The sequence below is a fragment of the Sminthopsis crassicaudata genome, chromosome 2, assembly GCF_048593235.1.
Source record: "Sminthopsis crassicaudata isolate SCR6 chromosome 2, ASM4859323v1, whole genome shotgun sequence".
Lineage (NCBI taxonomy): Eukaryota > Metazoa > Chordata > Mammalia > Dasyuromorphia > Dasyuridae > Sminthopsis > Sminthopsis crassicaudata.
Window position 1 is genome coordinate 262,456,124 of NC_133618.1, and position 24,291 is coordinate 262,480,414.

At 35.7% G+C, this 24,291-nt stretch overlaps 1 protein-coding gene across 1 annotated transcript in view; it reads left to right on the forward strand.

Moving 5' to 3' along the window:
• The window catches only part of AVEN (apoptosis and caspase activation inhibitor), a 201,063-nt gene that overhangs the window by 170,822 nt on the left and 5,950 nt on the right, over positions 1 to 24,291 (forward strand). Inside the window, exon 4 of the mRNA XM_074284785.1 lies at positions 17,643 to 17,713. Within this exon, the coding sequence (XP_074140886.1) occupies positions 17,643 to 17,713 (71 nt within the window). The remainder of the gene's footprint in view (positions 1 to 17,642; positions 17,714 to 24,291) is intronic.

The window sequence follows — 24,291 nt, forward strand, 5'->3', positions numbered from 1 at the left end:
TCAAATAGAGCTCTCCTGCAACCCCTTTGGATTCAGCTCTAGTAGCTGTGCAAGAGCCCCCTGTAAAGGAATTTACAGACCTGAAAACCTAGATTAATAAAAGAGATTTATTTTGGGGTTTAGAAGTAAGGTTAAAGGTAGAAAGATGCCAGGGCCAGGGCTGGCGCCAAGTGGACAGGAACCCTTGGCATTGGTGTATGCTATATTTGGGGCTCGTGCAAAGAGTGGGCTCTAGAGTATCCCTTTTTATAATAGGAGCTTTTGGTAATCTTAAAGGTGGGTGGAGTCCCAGGTTGGCTGTTTGGGTTTTTAGATAAGGAACTGTTTGTGCTGGGGGTGAGGGTTGGGAAAAACTGAGCAGATCATTAGAGTGGGGGCTGACACAGCCCAAGTTAGCTCAGATCCGGTGGGGGCTGGGAAAGCCCCGATATCTCCATTGGGATTCATGGGGGCTGGGAATTAGAACGGAATCTTAACCCACATCAGTAGTGAGGCATGTAACTGGAATTTGAATCTGAATATTCTGACTTCAGAGCTCAAGTTTTTTTCTGTTTGAGTAGTGTCTAGCACAGTTGAAATAGGGGAATCAGAAGAGTTATTTGCAAAAATTACCAATGTTCTGTTTTTTTGTGGTATTGATTTTGAGGTGCATTTAAGTAAAAGTGTGCAAGTAGAAATAATGGGGGAATAAAGAAATGAGATAACACATTTAGGATGATTTGGCACTAGGCTTCATAAAGGAAGTGGCATTTAAATGGTGCCTTCAGGGATGTAGATCTGTTGGGTAGAGATGTAAAGGAGTAAGGAAATAGCTAGTTGCTATTGCTAGTGAAGGAAATAGCTTGAGGCAATATGCATGAGTAGGAGATTGGCTTGTTTCAGGAACTGTAATTAGTGGGGTTTGGATTATTGGAGTGTTTAGAAGAATAGATTAGGAAAGTTAGGTTGATACTGAATAATAAAGAACCTTGAATGTCTTCATTTAGGTTTCAATATCAGGACAAAATCAGGCATTCTCAAGTCACTGAATACTTAAAGATTTACTTTGCCTCAAAATAGCAAGAATATGAAATAGGATACAGTAACACTTAGCTTCTTCTTTGGATGCAGCAGCTCTTTCCCTCTCTCCCTGACCCCTTCCCTCTCCCCTTCACCAGGTACCCATGAAAGCAGAAACATTTTATACTTCCATACCAGAAAGCTGCACAAAGAAAGTTGGGGCCAATCATGTTGGGATGGGGAAGGAAGCTTTGTCAAGAAATCACTGCTCCTGTCCTATAAAGTAAAATATATATGAGAGTTTAAAACTATAAGAAAAACATAAATCAAAACTAATTTCCACAGGCTCTGTGATGTCTTCTGGAATTCATTCCAATAAGAGCTTATTGACTAATGGATTAGTTTTTCTCCCCTTAGTTATGAGAGCCAAAGCTACACAGTGGGAGGCATAATAAAGACCATTCTGTTTACAAGCAGAGGATTCTATTAAAAACTCTGTTATTAAAAAAAAAAAAAAAAAAAAAAGGCTTTAGGGAACCTAATAAAAGCTTAAAGAGCTGTCAGTAGTTGAAGGTGTTGATAGGAATGTGGATTTAGTATTGAGGAAAAAGGTATATTATCACTGAAAGATCTGAAAGAATAGCCAAAGTGTGCCCTTAAGGAAGTGATCAGAAAAATAATGTAACAATTAAATCCTAAAGTAGGACAAATTTACAAAGTCTGGGAGGCAGTATGGCTTTAATAGCCTTGAGAACTGTAAGACCTGGGTTCAAGCTTGTCATTGTCACAGATTTTGTAACTATGAATAAATATTCAACCTTTGCTTGGCCCAGGTAATGCTCTCTGACTACAAGTTACAAATGAGTTGTTATTCAGCAATGATAGAAGGTATTTCCATACTGGGAATCCCTAATAATCAGAAAATAACAGACCCAGGCAAAAAAACAACAAAGTTTACAGGTTTTTTTTTTGTTTGTTTTTTGTTTTTTGGTTGTTGTTGTTTGTTTGTTTGTTTTTCTGAGGCTGGGGCTAAGTGACTTGCCCAGGGTCACACAGCTAGGAAATGTTAAGTGTCTGAGACCAGATTTGAAACTCAGATCCTCCTGAATTCAAGGCTGGTGCTCTATCCACTGTGCCACCTAGCTGCTCCCAAAGTTTACAGGTTTTAACCATGATTTTGAACAGCAAAGATGGAATCTTTGATAATGCACATTCTTAACAATTTTCGTTAAGAGAGCACAAATGTCTCTATTGGTATACTATATAGTCTTATTTGGCCTTCAAATATGAAGGCCAAACAACATCACAATTTGAGCGTCAAAGTACAGTGTGTTTTAACTATGGCTGATCAATCATAATACATGCCCAAACTTGGAAAGCTCTACCACACAGTGGGCACTAATAGTGCATTTGAATACTGGGGATAGAAATGTACATCTCACATTTCCTTTGTGCTACTGTGATTCTGCTTTGCTCACAGAGCATAGTGCTCTTCTTGATGTGGGCATACTATGCTGGTGATCCTATGTGAGCATTTCACAATCAATGTTAAAGTTCTTCAGAGAGCTCTTGAGGGTATCCTCGAACCACTTCTTCTGACCTCCATGTGAGAGTGTGGCTTGTGTGAGTTTTCTGTAAAATAGTCTTTTAGATAAATGTATGTTTGGTGATGAGTAAACTGAAGTCTAAACCGAGATGGGTCAGTTCCTTTTCTCTCTCTCCTTCCTTCCCCAAAGTAACCAAGGGCGGGTTGGCAGCAAATGAATTTGCTACTTAATGCTGTATGGAAACATAGTCTTTATTGATTAGAATGGAAACACCGGAGAGCCAAAATGGCTGCATGGTACAAGGCCAGTTTTGCAAAGAATAGATTTTTGAGGACTCTGTTTTATATAAGAGCACAATCATTCAGATGCAGTGATGTAAGGAGGTTCTGGAGAGTGATGTAAATAAGATAAGGATTCTCTTGTTATCTTTTGGGGACAGACAGAAGTCTCTTCCCAAAAAGGAATTCCTGATGGCATTTGGTCTATCTGAGTAGATTAGAATGAGGGCTGTAAAACCCCAGCCAGCTCAAATAGCCCAAACTAGTTTGACCGGATCTTGTATCAAAGGTCCAAGTCCCAAATGGAGTTGGGGATCAAACAAGGAATATCAAGGGGTTACCGCCCCCAACATTTGGCATCAGTGCTACATGGCCAACACATTGGAGTTGAGTATTTTCAGTAGTTTGAATGCTTGAGAAAGGACTGTAGGTCATCTTCCTAATAGTTCAAATGGAAACAGTTCAATTTTCTGGCATAAATCTGGTAGACTATCCAGATTTCACAGACATACAACAATGAGGTCAGCTCTGTAGAGCCTCTTTTCTTCCACACTTCCTTCAGAGCCTTTCAAATACAGTTAGCTCTAGCAATGTGTGTGTCAAATACTGATTTAGCTTTGGCAATGTGTGTGTGCCAACCTTATGATCTATGTAGATATTTCTTGAATGTATGCTGCCAAGGTAAGTAAACCTATCGACAACTTAAAAATTTCTCCATTTGCTATAATAATATTTCCATGGGTGGATGGTGCTGTGCTTGCTGGTGGAGTGACCCGACCTGCGGGTCTCGAACTAACGGGGTCTGAAGCCGTGTGTCAACCTGTAAGCAAAGCTAGTAAGGCAACAACCTGGGAATGGGTGAAGAAAGCAAGAGGCGGAGACAACTCTGTGCAAAGCAGAATAGCTCATTTATTGGAGGAAAGTACAAGGCTTATATATGTTTCCAGAGTATAGGTTTGAAAAAAACAGTTCTGTGACTACGTGACCAGGGTAATGTTTGGTGGTTAAGGAACATCTGGTGGTTGATATGTGTGACCTTGTGATATTTTATGGCAGGATGTTCTCATGCTTCACTGTATTGCTTATCAGTTCTTGGTATTTGGGGTGTGGGGCAGGGGCTCCAGCAGTGGAGGAACTCTGATTTTTTTTGGTGTTCATTGGTAGGACAAAATTAGTAAAAGCATCAAAGAATTGATCCATCTTCTCTTATATTTCATCCTCAGAGTCTGTATTGAGTGTACAATCATCTACAAAGAAAGTCTAGCACCAACTTTTTCTTCACTTTAATTTTGGATTGTAATCTTTTCAAATTAAAAAGTTTTTCAGTGTTTTAGCTCCTGCTTTGAAAAGCTTCCTTTCATATTCAACAAAAGTGATGGACCCCAAGACATAGTTGTCTTGCCCCAAGGCAAGACAACTATCTGAAACAATGTCAGTAGATTAGAGGGCTTCCAGTGAGTGCAAGTTTATTGATGACCTGGAAGGAAAGCTGAGTTAGCACACAGAACAGTGGAGCAGAAAAGGAGTAAGCAGCTTTCAGAGAATGGATGTATCACACCTCATTTGCTTATCTGGATCAGAACACTCAAAAAGATCAGAATTAGTTTGATAAAAATTATGGAGAAATACAGAAGCTGCTAAATGAAAAAAGGAGAACTCCAGCGAATTTACCAGTAGGATAGTTCATCTTTAAGAAGGCAGCGTTTATCTCCAGCAAAAGTGAAGTGCAAGCAGAATTCAGAGAGATGCAGGATTCTAACCTTAGTAAGAAGGCAGAGGAGATTCAATTTACATTGAAAGCAACAATCTTGACCTCTTGAATATCTCAAGTACTCAGCACTGATGGAGGCACACTGATCAATGATAAGGACTTGATCCTAGAACTGTGGGCCAAACTTCCAACTGATTGAATGTATTGAATACCATCAGACTCTTCTCCTTTGGCAAAGTGCCTGGTACTGATTTCAACCTACAAGGTAGAGGATCCACTGAAACTGAAATATTCTAGGTTATTTGGAAGAGGACTTTATCCCTCAGGAGATCAAAAATGCCTCTATTGTCCATCTCTATAAATGAAAGGGAAATAGATGGTTCTGTGACATTCACAGAGTGGGAATGAGAGGGCTCTCTCTTGGTCATTTCTGAGAAGATCCTTGCCACAGTCTTCCTTAACAGGATAATCCTTCACCTGGAAGACAGTTATCTATCTAAGAGCCTGCGTGGCTTCAGAAAGGCCAAGGAATGGTTGACATGGTGTTTGCTAAGAATAGAACAGAGATCTGTATGCAGTGTCCATCAACTTGACCAGGATCTTTGATACTGTCAGTTGTGAGGGCTTGTGGAAGGTCATGGTTAAATTTGGTTTCCTGGAGAACTTAGTATTGATGCTGGTTTCATGATGGCATGCTTGCATGTGTTTTGGATAAAGGACAATGCTCTCATGCTTTCCCAGGCACACTATATAAAACATAATGTAAATTCAATTAATAAGCTTTAAAAATTTAAATTAGCATACAAAAACTTCATCAAACAGAGGTGTGTGGTACTGGCAAATCCCATTTACAAATACTCAGAGATATCTCAAGTGAAGAATAGAAGTGTTTATTTTAGAATCTTGCAAGAAGAGAACATCTTTCCATTGGAGTTCCACCAGTGGAGAGGGGTTAATTTCCACAGAGATTGAAGTGAGTTATATAGTTGTGACCACAAAGATCCATGACACCCCTGCTCCCTTTATCAATCAGTTCTCACTTTCCCATTTAATGGCACAAATTTGCCAAATTCCGGTCAGGCCCATAAGGTCAGTTTTACCATTTATAGGTGTGTTTTCCTAATCTTATGGATTTATGATGATCAGTTTTATAAGGTTTACAACTGTTTACTTGAGCCAGTTTGAGCACCCTATTTAATTTTCCCAAATTCCCCCGATAAACTGAATCTAAGTTATACATTCAGTCTACCTTAGTTAATGATTTTGTAAGAAACCACATAATCCCCCACAATAAGGAGATTTGTTTAGAGATAAGTAATCCATTAAACTAGAATAACCTGGGAGCCTTAGTTTACCTCAGGCTTCCTCAATTTACAAATAGAGATTAGCCAGTTTATAGACCACTTAGAATGTCTCTAGGCCATTAAATAGTTAGATTCTCCTCTAAGTAGTTAAGTAAAGGTCCTGGAGATCATCTCAGATATGTCTACTAGAAAAGCAAGTCTTTTATTCTCTTTTCCAGAGCTTTAATGATTAACAGACTTTTGAAAATGGGTCTGGAATTATCCAGTGACTATTCTGAGAAGTCCTCAGTTTCCCATTACACTCAGAGGTGCATACAAAACAAAATCTTTTCTCAGGCTATTTGGGAAAAAAATCCTGTCTGTTCTGTTTCATATTTTCTCATCTATTATAGGTATTCTACACATAGCCAAATCATATCAAAGTGGCTGTCATTTGAATTTTAGAAGTACTTGAAATTACCTAGTAATAACATTTGTTATTTAAAAAGAGGTATTAAGTGGTTATGAAGAGAAATATCTCTTTTCTGAGGTCATGTGGTAGATAACTGCTACCAAATATATATTTACCACAATGCAGATATAGAAAAAACCTAGGCTTTGTATATTATATTCAGGTATAGATTCAGGCCTTAGAGAAAATGAACAATTTTTAGAATGCTAACAATACCTCTTAGAGGAAAAATTATGTCAGAGAGGTAGAGAAATAATTCATTTATATCTTGTAGTCATTTACAATCCTCTTAGGCCATAAAAATTAAAGAATAGACCCTTAATTCTATATTTCCTTCAGAGTCATAAAAGTTGAACTGATTTATTTAGACAGTCACAATTTTATACATCCCCTGAGGAAACAAACCTGTGAAACAGATTCTATATGTAAACTAAGTCAGATTACAGATTAAATTTACAAAATTCACAAATAGACTGATTTAGGAGGATTTATTTCCATGTTGCCAAGGAGTTAGGGACAGTTGATTTTTCCTCTGGTATCTTATCTAATGAATGATTAAGGCTCTTAGGTAAATTTTCATATCCCGTGGAACAGGTTTTGGCCAGGTAAGATTCCTCCCTATTTACCTGTCCCTTCAATCTCCACCAGAGAAATTAGAAAGAAAACTCAACTGGAAATCAGTGGACCTTGCAAATGTACACATACAAACACCAAACCAATATAATATTCACCTACTACAGAAAATGATGCCTCATAATAAGAAATTTTTATCTTGGGGGTTTCTTAAAAAATCCAGCGTGAGTTTTACTCTCAGAATTCTTGTTATGGAAATTTATTTCCTTTTATTCCACTTTTATTATTAATATTCCTTTTATTCCCTTTTATCCTTTGGTTAATCTTAGCCTCACCTAACTTCTTAACACATTTTTTCATATGACTTGAAATTTACTCTAGATACTGTTGATCTGAAGTGGAAGGAACTAGAAGTCAATAGAATGAGGGCTGGACTGGGAGTCACACTCTAGTTCAGTCAGTTCCCTTCTTTGAGCCTTATTTTTGCAAGTTGTAGCATTAAGGCATTGTATTAAGTAATCTTATTTTTCATCTGTAAATCTATGATATTGATCTAAGATTCAAATCTTGACTTTTAATATTTATTTCCTGAGTAACTTTGGACAAGTCTGTTCTCTCAGGGCCTTAGCTTTCTCATTAGTAAAATGAAATCTCATTGGTAAAATGGACTTGAATTTCTTTAAAATCCCATCCAATTCTAAGTTACCAGTCATTCTAAGTCACTTAGCTTGTCCAATACTCAGTTTCCTCATATATAAAATGAGGATAATACTGTTTGCAGTCATTGTCTACCCTCCCATCTCCTCAGTGCCCTTTTGTGCCCCATCCTCCTTGGCTCTACCTTTCCACTGTGCCTTCTTCAAGCCAGACTCCTCTTCCTCCCAGACCTGTTCTCTTCGTGTTCCTTCTATCATCTGGTGCTCACCTATACTTTCCTATTGAAGATGCAACTTCTCTTGGCACTCTTCCCAGGATTGCCCACTCCTCATATATAGCTCTTCCCTTATGCACAAAGCAAGGAGAAGGAATTGGTGTGGTCCTTGAACTTTAATTCAACTTTTAAATTGCTTAATAGCCATGTCTTCTCCATTAAATTCACCTCTCTTCTGTGCAGAGAATTATCATCATCTCTGGACCTCTTGATCACTCTCCTTCCTCCCAGATAGATTTTTACCTAGTTCACAGTATTATCTAGCATAGACCCTGCCTTTTTCCTTAATCCTTCAGTTCCTCATTTTCCTCACCTCCCATGATGCTGTCATCAATTCAGCCATAATTACATACATGAGAGTGGTCAGTCTTAGCTCTCTCACTTTTCTGATCATTGCCTCAAATACTGGGATTACCTGTTGTTCCTTTTTCCCTTTTCCTTTTCCTTCCCCTCTGGTAACTTTTTGTTTGTTTGTTTTGAGTAGACATAGCCTTAGTTATTCTTTGTACTTACATGAATTGTGAAAGACTGTTCAGAACTACAATTTTCTAAGTATACTGAGAAGATAGGTTACATGGTCTCTAAGTTATGTGACACATGACATAGAAGTTTTGTAGGGAAAATGAATATACATCAAAGTATATGCTGATTATTTCTCATTTTACTTTTGTGGCAATCCAAGAGCAGAAAAGGGGTGAGTATCAAGACAGCTTACACAAGTGTCATTTTAGGAGAAGGCCTAAGTGATGGTCACATGTTGATAAATGTTACCCTGTTTAACCATTGTTTACACAGGAAGGGCAGTTCCTGGTATTTTAAAGTTTATTATTTTATAAACTCATATGCTTTAAAAATTGAGACTTAAAGAATTTAAGTGATTTGACTATGGTCACATAGTAAGTCAGCAAATAGTTATTAAGCCCTCAAGGAGTTTATATTCTGGCAGATCCCATATTTCAAATCCAATTCTTATAACTTCATATCCAGTGTTTTTTTCTTCCATTCTCTGATGATCCCTTTAGTTTGTCCCCTATTGGTTCATCCGGTTCCACCAAAAGAATCACTGTCATGGACTCTCCAGGGAGGCCTCTTTTGGAATGCAGTGTGTTTCTTGGGAGGGGAGACACATTAATTCACTATGATCTATGATTATATTAGCATCTTGATTTTCTTTGGTTTTATTTTATTTCAAGTTAGCCAGAGCATAATGGATAAATTTGTGTGGGGAGCAAAGGAAATAGGATCTAGGAAACTACCAAGGTTGTTGTTAATGTTCATCCTGATCTGAAGAAATCCTCAGTAACAGGGGATTAAATAAAGTCACCATGTACTTGGGCAGGGTTGACATTTGAAGTGTCCAAAGGGTGAGGGGAAACTGAAAAGAAAGATATAAGAACACCAAAGAAAACTTGTTCTGCCTCTCATTTTGTCTTAGGTCTGCTCAGGAGATATTGCTCTTCATTCTCATGAATCCTGGTTTCTAGAGGTCGACCTGATAGAGGAGAGAGGAAAAGTTAGATGGGCCTTAATCTTTTTTTTATTTTCATGTGGTTGATGTATATAGATTTGAAACCACAACAGGGGAAATAATTATATTTTGTGAATATTATTATTGTGGAAAGGATTTTAGAGGACAAAATGTGCTAATAAAAACCTAAAGGTAATTGGAAATATATACCAGGAAGATAATTATATAATGTAAATTTCTTTTTCTCATCCATCCATTTCTGTTAGTGGCATTGCTTTTAGTTTTATGTCCTTATGCCTAATATTCTGTAACATTTAAAAAGAGTGAATTAGTAAATTTCTAATATAAAACTATGCTATTATTACCTCTGTGTTATTTGCTCATATAACTAAATTTTTGGATTTTCAGGCCCCTACATTCCCTCTGGTTCTTTCCGTGCTTCATTGCCATAGAGAGATGGTCCTAGATTTCTGACATCTGTGATAGAGAAACAAAATCTTGGGGCGGTTTGTTCAAACAGTATATTTCAGTATACAGATCCCTGGGATAAGTTTTTGTGTCTGTCTCCAAGGAACCTTTAAACTGAAAGCTACTATAGAGCTTTTTCCAAAAAATGAAGTTTTGCTAATTCCCTGTTTTCCAGAAATATCCAATACAATGTTTTGTATACAATAATAGAGCCACAATTCTTGAATTTCTTAGAGTTGTATCTTCTAGTCACAGTTGGTTTGATTTTGTTTTGTTTTAAATTTCAATTTATTATTTTTAAACATTCTTTTCTTTTAAAATTCTCTCTCCCTACCATGCCTCTCTCTTCCATTAAGAAGGAAAGCAACATATAAGTTACGCACATGAAGTCATGTAAAACATATTTCCATATTAGCCATATTTCAAAAACAGCAAAAAAATTTTTTTTAAATGAGAAAATTATACTCCAACTTGCACTCAGAGTTCATCAATTATCTCTCTGGAAGTATATAACTTTTTAAAATCATGACTTTTTTGTAATTGTCTAATAAAATTAATTGTCTTTAATTTATGGTCTTGATTAGAAAAATCACAGTTGATTATCATTACAACAGTGCTGTTGTAATGTGCACACAGATTTCCAGGTTCTCCTCATTTCACTTTGCTCAGTTTACATAGGTCTCACCAAATTTTTCATCACAATCATATGGCATAAATTGTTCAGCCATTCCCTAATTGATGTTCTTTCTAGTTCTTTGCCATCTCAAAACAAGTTGCTATAAATATTTTTGTACATATAGGTCCCTTTTCTTTTTTCACTGTTTTGGTTCTGAAGATTTGATGTTACTTTCTCTTTCTCAATTTTTGTTGACTGACATGTTTTAAAAATAATTTAAATGGATTTTACTTTGAGAATTTTTAAATAATTTAGTGACAGGCTTTTGAAATAATTTGCAATAACTTGGGTTTCTGTGGGTATGGATAATCACTTACTCTACATTTATTAAATATTTGTTAATTCATCAATTAATTGCATAGGTGGGCCATTTAATTTGCATTAATGCCAGCCTTTCCCTCAGGATCTTATAGTAACTTTCTGATGTGCCAATCAGGTCTGCTGGGTTTTTTAACTGCTTCTGTCTCCATCCTTGAACTCCCCTGCTTGTTCACAGCTAAATTTGTCCATGAGACTTTTCTTAATTACTTTGATCTCAGTATAGAACATTGTGGAAGAATTTGATACTTTTCTTATCCTGAGAACAAGTGAACTGAAATAATTTACTGCACTGTCAAGTTTAACACTTGTTTTACCAACAGCTTTGAGAGAAATGGATAGAGTTCCAAATTCTGGAATGGCAGTGTTATTATTCTCTCACAAAGCATAGAAAATTCTTGTGAATACAGTTTTTAATTCAGTAGCCAATAAAAGTCCATGGGTGTAATTCGTTGATTTCTTCCATCTAAATCCATGTGGTGCTCTGGGAAGATGGGTACCTGCTGTCATGCTATGCTTGATGTGGAAATCTGATGTTTTGGAACCTTTGAGGCATCATACCTGGTGGGATTCTTAATGAGCAGGAAGATTGATTTTTCCTATTTTTTGTTTACATTTTCTCTTTGTTCAATTAAGTCTTTTTTTTTTTTTTTTCTTTTTGTCAAGTTAGTCATACAGCCCTGTGCACAACCAAAAGTGCCCAAGCATCATGGGATGTTCGCAATACTTTTTTTTGGGGGGAGGGGGAAATAAATGTCAAACTAGGTGCTGTTTGTATCTAAAAAGGAAGTCTTTTTTTGTCCTTGATTCCACAATGATTCTACAAGCACTCCTTTTGCAAATTTTAGACTTTTGTAGTAGAAAGGAACTTTGGTATCTAGTAGATTGAATTGTAGATACCCTCTGGATTAAGCTTGACCTTGTGTAAGACAAGTGGACTTGCCATCTATCTTGATTTTCCTCACTTTAAATCATGGCATACTTTATGAATGGGTACAGAAAAGTCTGGAGAGAGATGGAGAAATTCTTTTTATCTGGTAGCCATTTTGGTGACAGTTGGAGCCACATATCTATCTTTTTCCCATGGAGAACTCCATCAAAGCCCAGCTCTTATCTTTGTTTGGCCTCCAGTGCAAGCAAAGTTCTTTTGTGATTTCTCAAGGACTGAGCCTTCATGGTCAAGGGCAGATTTCAAAGACTTTAAGGAAGATGGATACTGACCATAATAAAGGTGAACTGTAAAAATCGAGCTTGTAAATGAGTAATTACAATTAAGCTGAGTTATCAACTCAGAGCTTAATGGGGATTTTTGTTCTTGTGGTGATCTTTTTGCATTGGGAGTCAGAACAAGGAGCTAGAACTCATCCAATGAAGAACTATAATCAAACTATTAGCAATATTCAGTACTAAGTTCAAAGTGGAAGGTAGACCAGGCAGCATGAACTTAATTTTTCTCTTCTGTTGTCCAGGTGCACCTAGAATTGAAGTTGAATGAAATTTCTACAATACTCCCTCTGCAAAAATAAAAAAATATTTCTTCCTTAATACTATTTCTATGGTTCTTCTATTGAAAAGTGTGCCTTTTCCATTCATTCACTCATGAAGGTTGCTTTAGTGGACAACAATTCAATTTTTGTTGCTAGTATACAAAGGGTATAAATTTTCAAATCTTTCCCAGATCTGTTTCTTATTTTCATATGTTTTCCCCCCTGGAAGCAGAGTTGTTATGTTAAAAGGATCTGGCAGTATGGAGCCATAGCTTTTCTGATTATGGTGCAATAGGAATCCTGGCTTATATTTTGTATTGATATTGGCATATTTCACTTTATTAAGTACTTGGATTTTAATTCCTAAAATTTATAGAAATTGAATCATTTCATTGGAGTTGGCTATTTAGTGGAACACCATACTAAACCTTTTTTATTTAAAAAAAAAACACACAAAAGATACATTTGTTGCAAATAATGTTTTTGTAGTTTGCAAATTTGCACTTTGCAAATTTGAATTTTCATCTCAGTCCAAACTTCCATGGATCTATAATCTCATGGAAATCGGTCTTCTCACTAATAGTGCAGATCACATTCTACCCATGCTTTTTCACATAGAATAATTCTAACTATAATTATTCCACAAGAGATCCACCCAATATGCGCACATTCTTCTAGGTTTCTTAACATGACTTGGATACCAGTAAAACATATAGGCTGTCTTTGCCACTTGCTCTTTCTGTATGACAGGCTTCCCTCTTTTTCTAGTCATGTATGTCTTTGATATCTTCTATGCTGTTGTGTGTAGTTTCTTGGTAATGATGAGGTTAGTGACAGTGCAGAGAGTTGTGGAAATCCCCTTTTGGTCGGAGGCTCGGGTCCTTCAGGAAAGAATTAACGAATCCTGAAATATTAATGGCAAAAATGGAAGTTTATTGTTGGACAGGAAGCCAGTTTGGCTGAGACACTGACTTCTTTAGTGGCAAAGTCCTATTAGGGAAATGGAGGCTGGCACTGAGAAGAGAATGCCTTCTCAGCAGGCAGGGTCCTACTTTGGACGTTCTGCAAAGAATGAGTTTAGAAATTGCCCTTTAAAAAGGAATCTTGAGGCTCAGGTTTCAGGTTGAAAAGAAAGCTAAAGTCCCCTGGCCTAGTTGCTTATCAATATCTTGCCCAGATCTCCAATTGGAATTTAAAAGGGTCCTAGCATCCACAAAAGATCATTGGGGTGCTTTTTGACCAAGATTTATTTTTTTCTTTTCTGTTTTCCTTTCCCCTGAGGCTGGGATTAAGTGACTTGCCCAGGGTCACACAGCTAGGAAGTGTTAAAGTGTCTGAGACCAGATTTGAACTCGGGTCCTCCTGAATTCAAGGCTGGTGCTCTATCCACTGCACCACCTAGCTGCCCTTGACCAAGATTTCTAATTGAATAACGACACTTAATTTATCTGGGGAGACATGCTTTCCCAGGAGGGCCTGAGACTCTAAGATCAAAAGCGAACAGAGTTTCAGAGTGATAATTTTAGAGGGAACACAGTTTCACTCCCCCTTTAGTAATATGCTGCAACCATTTTCACTATATATTGCTCATTTGCCCTTCTACAGCATCTTGAGTTAGATTCATTGAAGGCTGTGTATTTAATTTTTACCCATAAAGCACTACTAGAAGAATAGCAGTATTAAAAAAAGTAATTTTTTTCTTTTACTGAGAAACTCAGTCATTGAAAATTATGTGTGTGATTTTTTTTTTAGTGCAATTTGGTCTGCTTTATCCTCCAGATTTAGAGATTTTCCATCCAATTTCACATCTTATTTTGGACAATAAGCATTATATAGATAATAATAATGACAATAGATGTTTACATGATATTCTCATGTTTGCTAAGTACTTTAATTGCATCTCATTTGCCTCAGGAAAATTGTAAGATAGAAGTATATTATTTTGATATTATAAGTAAGAAAATGGGCTCCCCCCCTACCTTTTTTTATGTGAGTAATATTCATAGGAATGTGGTTTGGCCCAAACTCTCTTTGAGTGGCAGATTTCATTTAGAAGACTGCAATGTTTCCAGGATTGCTACGGATTATGTATTATATGAAAATGGAATTTGAAATACCTTTTCCATTAGGATTCTGTGCTAGACATCCACCTGTACAAAAACCTCTGGTACACATTTATTTCCCTTTTTTATTCCTTATTTGAACTTTGAGTAAAGTAGTCTTTTTTGTTGTGAAGGTAGGAAATCAGGATTTATTAAAAGCTTACACTAAGTGCATAGCACTATGCTAAATCCTGGGGAATATAAATAAATATCTGGGGGAAAATAATTTCTGCCCTCAAGGAACTTTTAATTCTAATGGAGAAAGGTTATATGCAAAAGGAAATGGAAAAAAGGAAGGGAGATGAAGATACCTAGAGGCAAGGGGAGGGACCTGATTTTGAAATCCAGAAATCTGGAAAGGATTGAGGGCTGGTTTAAGGCCCCAGGAGTAATTTACCAATAGGAGAAAGGAGCCAGGCCTTGTAGACAGATGTGCCAGGTTGAGAAGGCTATCTGTTAAGGAGGCCTCCCAGTGCTGAGGAAAATTCCAGGATGCTCCTGGTTTGAAGCCTAAAAGTGAGGAACAGGACTTTCAAGAATTTTAATATATATATGAGATATCCATTGGTAAGAAAAAACTATTAAAATTGCATTTTCCTTTACTTAATACATTTTTAAAAAGAGTAAACAACCTATAAGCACAATTGGAGTTCAGATTTTTTTGTATTTTTTAGTCAGGTTTCTGAATATAAAAATGTTATTTGATATAGAATATCATTTGTAAAAGCTTGACTATTCCCTTTGATGTAGCTGATGTAGCACCAAATGATATTATGTAGAGACCAGATGTTGCTGGTAATGGGAAGAATTCACTGGGGCCATTCTCTTTGGCAAAAGGTAGGTTTATTTAGAAGAGATTATTGACAAAATGAAGGAGAACAATAGACACAAGAAATGGTAAATATGAAGTAGAGTGGGAGATCACATAGCAAAAAAGGGGGTTTTAACAATTAATTATGGAAAAGACAAGTTCCTTAGTGGAACTTATAATTTAACCAGGAAAAACCCATGAGACTGGGATGTGTCCTTAGCTAACAGGCTAACTCCTAAAAGGATTAGTTAGCTATTAGGAGAAGTAGGTCTGAGAGGAGAGTCACCATAGGGCATAGAAGAGTTAGGAGAGGTTCCATGGGGCATAAGGATGGATAGAATGAAAGAAACCCCAAGATAGAATGACCTGGTAGACTGAACCAAAAGAGGTTCCTCAAAGATGGCATGGGCCATAAGCCGATACGTAAAAAAATTTAATGTCAGGGACATGATTGAGATTTCTGACATAGCAGGGTGAGCCTGCTCTCCCCCTCCCCAGAGGGCGGGCCTCAGGGGCCTCTCACATAACTTGGATTTCTTGGCAAGATGGGGGTTACCCGGAGGAGGAACCTCCACAGCTAAGCTAAATTGATCTAGCTCAGAATCATTTCCCTGCCTGGAACAATTCCACCAATGCTCTAGTTTCTCTCTACCAACTGAACCCACCATTCAAGACTTCATCACTTTTTTTTTTCATATAAAAAAAAAATTCCCTACATAAATATATGGGACATTTTCCCAAATAATTTATAGAATCAAAAAGTTTAACGTTTGCTTACTTTTGCATTGAAGTATATCAATTAAAATGTATTACTTTAATTTTAGAGGATCTTATGATTTCTTAGCAGAATTTTTTAATGTTATCTTCTTTATCTGATGTTAACATATAAGCTGAAATTATTGTCATGGTAGTTTCCATGCTTATACTCGTGAACATTGCAAAATAAGATGACCCGATATCCCATTTTTTCTTGGTGGGACACTCAAATCATCTCTGCCAATTCTTTTATTTGTCTTTTCAAAGAGAACCTTTAAGTCATTCTTCCATTTACCTGCAACTTCTTATATCTTTTGGTCACATTTATAGTGAAAGCACCAATATTGATATAATTCAATTCACTCAGTAATGTGTTCTCTCAGAAAAGGATTTAATATTTAGAGCATAATTATTTAATGGTTATAGACATTCCAAAAACTGTGATTCTTATCATCCCGTCTCTTTCCCCACTACTCTACTTTAATTACTATGGTTTTCACAAGACTGAGAATGATTTTGAAATTTATCACTTAGTAACCAGCATGTTGTTGGTGAATCTCTCTGTATTTAATTAGGCTTGTGGTTGGATAGAGGGCCAGTCTTTGCCAAAAGTGTCTCAAGGCGTTTTCTATTATTATATAACTCAGAGAAATCTTTTGTAGTTCATTGCCATAGCTTTCAAGAATCTATGGTCAATTCTGTGATAAGGTTTTGGAGTTGGACTTTTATGGTGAATCAGTTATTGACTATGAACAGTGGGTGCTCAGCACTCTGCTGGCCAAGACATTGTGCTAGACATGGCTGGGGACGGGGGAACTAAAGAAGCATGAAGGACAACATGGTGGCCTGAAAATAGCAGAAGACCAGGAGTCAGACTTGGGCTTCCCTTGGACTATCCCCATTTAGTGTAAATAAGTTTTTATATGTTTGTTTTTCTCCCCTTGGTTCTCAAATAAACTAAAGCCTGGCATTTCCCCTTAACACCACAGTCTCCTACTGTTCATCTTCTACTTCACATGGCCAAGAGGAGGAGGCAGAATATTTATTGTTTCCTATTTCTGGTCTATTTTTTCTGCCACCAGTTACTTCCCACTCTTGTTAGTCATTTGTTGACTACTAAATATACTACTAAATATCCTTTCTAATGACTTTAGTCCTTGGCTCCTTTCTACCTTGTCCCCTGCCATTCAGTGACTTTAAAATTCTTTGCATTGATTATTCCAACACTCTTTACCTCTTGGCTTCTCAGTCACTATGAAAGGTATCCTACTTGAGCTAGCATCAGGCCATACCTTAAAAATCACTCTTCTTTCAAATGACCACTTCCACTATCTTAAATTCAGAAATTTCCTACTTTGTTCACAATTTCCTGTCTTTCCAACTCTCCAATTCTTATTGAATCTGCTCTTCTCTCTTATCATAGAGCTGTTATTCTTCCCTCCCTTTCAGTTCATTGTTTTTGTTTTTTTTTATTATTTGTATGCTTTATTGAAATTAATTCAATTATTTTAATGAGATGCGTGCATTGTTTATTTTTACTTTATATGCTCATAAATTTTTCTCCAGGAGCTTAAACAAGTGCCATGGAATATGAATTTTGGTAATGAATCACATATTTGAATTGAATTAAATTCCATATAGTTTGGCTTCTTTGAAATGTGAGTTTTACATTAGAGAGAGAAGAGGGGAAAAACGTAACATATTGAAGTAAGTGTTTCTTAGCCTTTCTTAATTGGAATTGTATTCTTTGTTTTGTTTGCAGGTGACTCCTTCTCACAGTTTCGTTTTGCAGAGGAAAAAGAATGGGATACTGAAGCTTCATCTCCTAAACAGGTAGGTTGGAATTTTTTCTTCATACAATGCTAATGTACCCAAGGGTACATACTTGCTTAATCTGACTCATGATGAAAATAATTACTCATATTAATTTCATGCTTTAAGGTATACAGCCCACTTTCTTCACAATAAGATTATACAAATATCATATCAGTTATGAGAAAACTGAGGTTCATAATAATTGTGGCTTGCCTAGGAACAGTTAATAAATGGCAGAGCTAGAATTTAAACCCAAGTGACCCAATTCCATTGCCAGTATTCTTTTTACTACATCTTCTGCTCAAGAAATGAAAAAATACAGATTATTTCATTAACCCTGCTACTTCAGGCAAATATATACCTTTTAGAAGTACTTGAAGCAATAAGATTTCCTTTATTTGAGTAATTTGAGAAGATGGATCTGATCTCAAAGAAATTTGGATTGATGTATGTGAATGATCTTTCTTCTAAATATTTTGATGTCTTTTTTCCTATAATATTTTAATATGCCTGGACAAAATAATTCAATAACTTAAAAAGCATTCCATCTCTTGTTTTGCCTGTGATCTATAAAGAGACTTATAACACAAATGTTAGCACCAAATGCTATTAATACTTTTCATTGAGTGTCCCTAATACTCAGTGTATTATAAAATTCCTAATAAGTATGGTGGTTTTTTTTCCCTCTATTGAATTTTTCTTTCAAAGAGCTCTGATAAATTGTCAAATAGGATTTTACCAAATCTTGCCATATAGATTATAAACAAGTATTCTCCCTTCTTTCAAATGAAGACATTAAAAAATGGCTACATGGAAAATTATCAGGGACTGCTGATCACCTATCTCTTTTTAGGGCTAGAATACAGTTATTTAATATTAAGTCATAGACTTTTCCAAGAGCATTAGAAGAGGTAAACTGGTTCACTTAACAGACTGAGCAACAGAGATGAGAGCCCAAGATTCCAGCTCTACCATGCTACTACAATGCTGACCTGCCATAGAGGCAGAAGAAATCAATCATGGAAACAATCACACAGCACTCTGTAAAAAAAATAGCATTTTTGATATAGGGGATGATGATAAATTATTTGGCAATGGCAATACATGAAACAGAGAAAAATGTTCTGTGTAAAAATGTGCTTCTGCAGCTATGGAGACAGAGAACCACAATAAAGGGCAGAATCTGCTTTTTAAAAAAAAACCACACACCAGTTTTTAAATCATATATAAACTGAAAAGGCTCAAATGAAATTATATGTTATATATTTTTATATATTTTATTTATTATATATGTAATATATAATTAATATAAATATAATATATAATAATAAAATATAAATATTATATATTTTAAAAAAAACTTTTTATTTTCAAAATATATGCATGGATAATTTTTTAACATTGACCTCTGCAAAAACTTTTGTTCCAAATTTCACCCTCTTTCCCCTACCCCCTCTCCTAAATGGCAAATAATCCAATATATATTAAACAAGTTTAAAAATATGTGTTAAATCCAATATATATGTATACAGAGTTATACTATTATTGAACTGCACAAGAAAAATCAGATCAAAAAGGAATAAAAATGAGAAAGAAAACAAAATGCCAGCAAACAATAACAAAAAAGTTGTGATCCATACTCAGTTCCCACTGTTCTCTGTCTGGGTGTAGCTGCCCCTCTTCCTCTCAAGACCATTGGAACTGGCATTTCATTGTTGAAAAGAGCTACAGCCATCAGAATTGTTGCTGTTGCCATGTACAATGATCTGGTTCTGCTCATTTCACTCAGTATCAGTTCACATAAGTCTCTCCAGGCCTCAAGATTTTGTTGCAAAAAGATCTGAACATAAAAGAAAATTTGACATAATATCCAAGTGAAATAGAAAGTAAATCTCAAAAATTAATGATAAGGGATTCAATAAGGACAAACTGTTTAGTTTTTATAGTTTTTATATGGAAATATAAACTCTATTCTAAGATTGCCATTTGTAATTGGATAGTTTAAAAAAAAAAACTAGGGTAGAGCTGAGTATGATATGATTCTAAAAAAGCAAAGGGTAGGAAAAGATAAAAAGAGTAATTATCTTATAGAAGAGATGCAAGAAGAAGAACTGACAGGAATTAGATGGGGGAAGAGCACTGTTAGTTTTGGAACCTTACTCTCATCAGGAATTGGTTAAAGAGGGAACCATACATACATACATACATACAGATAGATATATATCTATATCTATTTACATCTATATCTGGATATCTATATTTATATCTACAAGGGTATAAAAGTCCGCCAAACTCAGAAAGAAATGAGGCCAAAGGGATAGGGAGGGTGGAGAGGATAAAGGAAGGATTTTTAGAGGGAACATTACATGATATCTGGGTTAAAGAGAGAACAACATATACATTTATAAGAGAATAAAAGTCTTCTAAATTTATAAGAAAATAGGAAATAGGATGGGGAATTATAGAAGGGTGTGTAGGTTAATGGGAATAAGATAAACAGAGAATAAGATAAAATATATATTTGGAAGGCTGTAAAAGTCATCTAAATTCAGATAGAAACGAGGGCGAGGGGAAAGGGCCGGGAGATTTTAAGAAGTTTGGATTAAGTAATAGAAAAGCAAGATAGCAGATAGAAATAAAGTAGAAGATCAGGAGAGATAAGAAATAAGAGACATACACAAAATTAATAAATATCTGGAGTAGAATTTATTAGGTTACAAAAAGCAGGGGTAATAATCATGAACTCAAAGTTAAAACTAAAAGAGATTTTATCAAAAAGTGAAAAAATAGAGAAACTACACTATCTATTAACCATATTAATATTATTTTGGACTATTTAAAATAACAGGAATGTATAAGATTTTTTAATATTGCTGTAGTGCAGAAAATGATGAGTTGGTAGATTTAGAAAAATATGGAAAGACTTGGTCTTATGAAGGAAGATGTTATCCACCTTCAGAGAAACAGAGGACAAACAAGAATAATACAATCTTACATACATGTATATGGATGTATATGTGCATATAAATATGATTATAGATATCTATGTGCATTTATGTGTATATCTGTACGTGTGTGTCTGTGTGCATCACTATATCCACACTCAATTGTAGTCTTTTTGGGAAGGGGGAGGCAGAAAGCAGAAAAAAAGAATAAAGTAAAAAGTGCACAGCAGAAAACAAAAGAAAACCTATAGGCTTTATTGACATAAAAAAATTATTGATTTATATTTTGAATCCTCTCATGTTTCGTTGTGCATGTGACATTTTTTCTTTTTTTCTAAATTAATTAAAAAGAACAAAAAAGTTAGTTGAATTAGATAAATTAATAGAGTATCAATAAACAGGTATAAATGATGATGCATATTCTGTTCACTACCTAACAATCTTGTTCTATTCCATCTTTCGGTTCTTAATTTCCTCATATATCTGTGTCTGCTTGTACTGATCTGTCAGTTCTCTTGTCTCCCGAACCTAACCCACATTATCCTACTTCTGGATCTTTGCTTATATTATACATGGTGCTTAGAATATCTTCTGTCTCCTTTTCTTGTTAAATTCTTAATACTTCTTTTCAAGTCTAAATCAGATAACACTACTTTCATGATGATCTTCTTGGTTAGCAAAAACCTCTCTCCTTTGGTTCTTACATAGACTTTGTGATGTGTTGTAATGTGTAATATTGTGTATTATAGTTACCATTGTTGACTTTCCATATTAGTGTGTAAATTTCATGAGACATAATTGTCTTTATAAATTTTGAACCAATTTCTTTACCACTTTAACGTAGTGCCTGCATTTAATAGATACTTACTGAGCATTTGTGTAATTAGTGTGAACAATAATTCCAGAAAAAAAATCTGGGCTGTATGTCCAGTGACTCATAAGTACATAGTATGAAACTGAAAGATGTTGGGCATAGTGAAGCCTTATGGCTCTGAAAGAGAAAAGGATATACATTTATACCATATGTGTATATTTATACATATAGTCTGTGTTTGTTTATGTGTGTATGTGTGTGTGTGTGTGTATATATATATATATATATATATATATATATATGTATGCATGTATTCACACACATATGTAGAACATATTTCCATATTAGCCATATTTCAATACAGGTAACAGATTTGTTTTTATCTTAAACCTTTTCCTTTCTTGTCTCCTTCACTCTCTTGCAATCACTGAAACCTAGCTCATTCCTGGTAACCCAGCCCTGATTGTATCTTCATCCATTACCCTCTTTCTCCTCCTCACTGGCTGTAGTTGTGGAGTGCGAACATTCCTTGCTCTGTATTGTTACTCCAGGTTCTCCCTCTACCACAATCCTGAGTAAACTTTCTTTCATACTAGGGGACTTCACATACATCTCGATACTGCCTTAAACAGTTTTACTTCTAAAATTACTCAGTTCCCAGCTACACAGAGATGATTATACTTTTTTTGATCTTGCCATATCTCACAAGTGTTTCATTTATATCATCCTTTATCTGATTATAAACCCTTTTCAATCCTTCTCTCCTGCTTTGCAACTACAAACCTAGTCTTTGTCCTTGCCTCTTTATTCTATCAAAGATTTTGTTTTTCAAACTCCATCCTTCAATCACTCCCACCATCTTTTGCCTTTGCTCCTGCTCATGGGCTGCTGAATGAAGCTGGAGAAAATAAAACAATGCTATGTCTACTACAAATTTGTTACATAATCTCTATTGGGGCCTCCATGCAGGAAAGCAGTTCTTGTGCATTTCCATAATGAAGTCAAGATTCCACCTACCAGAGTGGTCTTTCCCTACCTTTTCATCCCCCCTCAAACTTGTTATAGTTCTCCCTTGCTTCATCATACATTGGAAAGCTCAAGAACATTGATTAGGAGTCCTCTATTATTCTATCCTCATCTCATATCACTCAGAGACTTTCTGAAATTCTTTTCCTAGTCCTTGTCAAGGCAAAACTCAATCACATTCTATTCCTTCTCCAACTAATTGTCTCCTCCATCATCCTAATTCTCTTATTGTTTCTTACAATTTTACTGTGATCTCTTCCTTTGTATTGGCTGTTCTGTCCAAAGATATCAGTGATCTCTTAATTACCAAATCAAGTGGCTTTTTTTCCTAATTCTTTTTCTTTTTGACTGCTCTGTAGTCTTTGAAACTGTGCTGTTCTCTTTGATACTGTCTTCTCTGCTTTACCCCAGTTTCTCTGCCTGACTACTGCTTTTCACTTTCCTTTGCTGAATTTCCCTCTGAATCATATCTCCTAACTTTGGCTATGTTGTCTCACTCTTTTGTTTTGTGCCCTCTTTTCTCCTTTTACATTATTTTTCTTGGCAATCCTAGCAGCTTTCATGGATTCAATTATCATTTCTCTTCTATTTGTCCAATCTTAATTTCTCTCTTGACCTCTGAGATACTTTTGTCTTTAAATATCTTTTGGACAATTCCCCACCTTTCCTAACTTAAAAAAAATAATGTTTTTAAAAATATTGCTATTCTTCTGGACACCCAGGCTTGTAGTCATCCTCAGCTCTTTAGTCTCTCTTACCTCTATATCCAATCAGTTGTCAAGACCTGAACGTGCCCTTCTCTCGTTTGACACTACCACAACTCTCTGGCTCTGACCCTTATCACTTCATACTTGATCTGTTGAAAGAACTTTTTTATTGATGCCCCCCACTGCCCCCAAGGCTCTCATCCCTCTCATTTACTTTCTACTCAGCTATAAAATATCACTTCCCCCTTACAGTCCCCATACTTAGTAACCTATATTGAATCCCTATTATCCCCAGGACAAACATTTTAAAAAAATACTCCCTTTCAGTTTTAAAATCCACATTTGTGTTTTAAAGCCCTTCATAACCAGCTCCTTCCTAACTTTTTAGTCTTCTTACAACTTACTTTGCCCCATGACATTCTGTTTAGATTCTGAGCATTTCACTGGCTACCCCATAGGTCTGGAACTCTCCCCTTCCTCATCTCTGCTTTTAACTTACCAGGCTTCCTTCAAGTCTCAGGTAAGGCTTCGGTAAGAAGTCTTATTCAGTCCTCCTTAATCTTAGTGTCCTCTTTCTGAGGTTGTCCCCAAGTTTTTCCTGTACATATTTTGTTTATATATATTTGGTTGTATCTTTTCTCCTAATTTTGACTACAAACTCTTTGATATTAATTGTTGTTGTTGTTGTTTTGGGGGAGGGAGGCTTTTCTTTGCATTCTCTAGCCCTTAGCATCATACCTGTAACATAGTTGCCATATAAATGCTTGTTACTTAAATAATAAGGCTTTAAACTGAAATTTCAATAAAGGAAGAAAATGCACAGAGAATAGTGGGTAGTGTTTTATATAGCACTTTAAATTTGCAAACTCGTTTGCATATGTCATATCATTTGCAATCTCATAGCCATCTTTGAAATATGTTATCTCACTAATAGTGAAGTGGAGGATAAGAGAGCTTAATAACTTGTCCAAGGTCTCAAATATTTACCCATTAAATGGATAGTCCATTTAGTAAGTAAATATTTGAGGCAGGATTTTAATCTCAGCCTCCAGGATTCCAAGTCTAGTATTCTATTCACTACATCACTTAGTTGTTTTCAGCTCT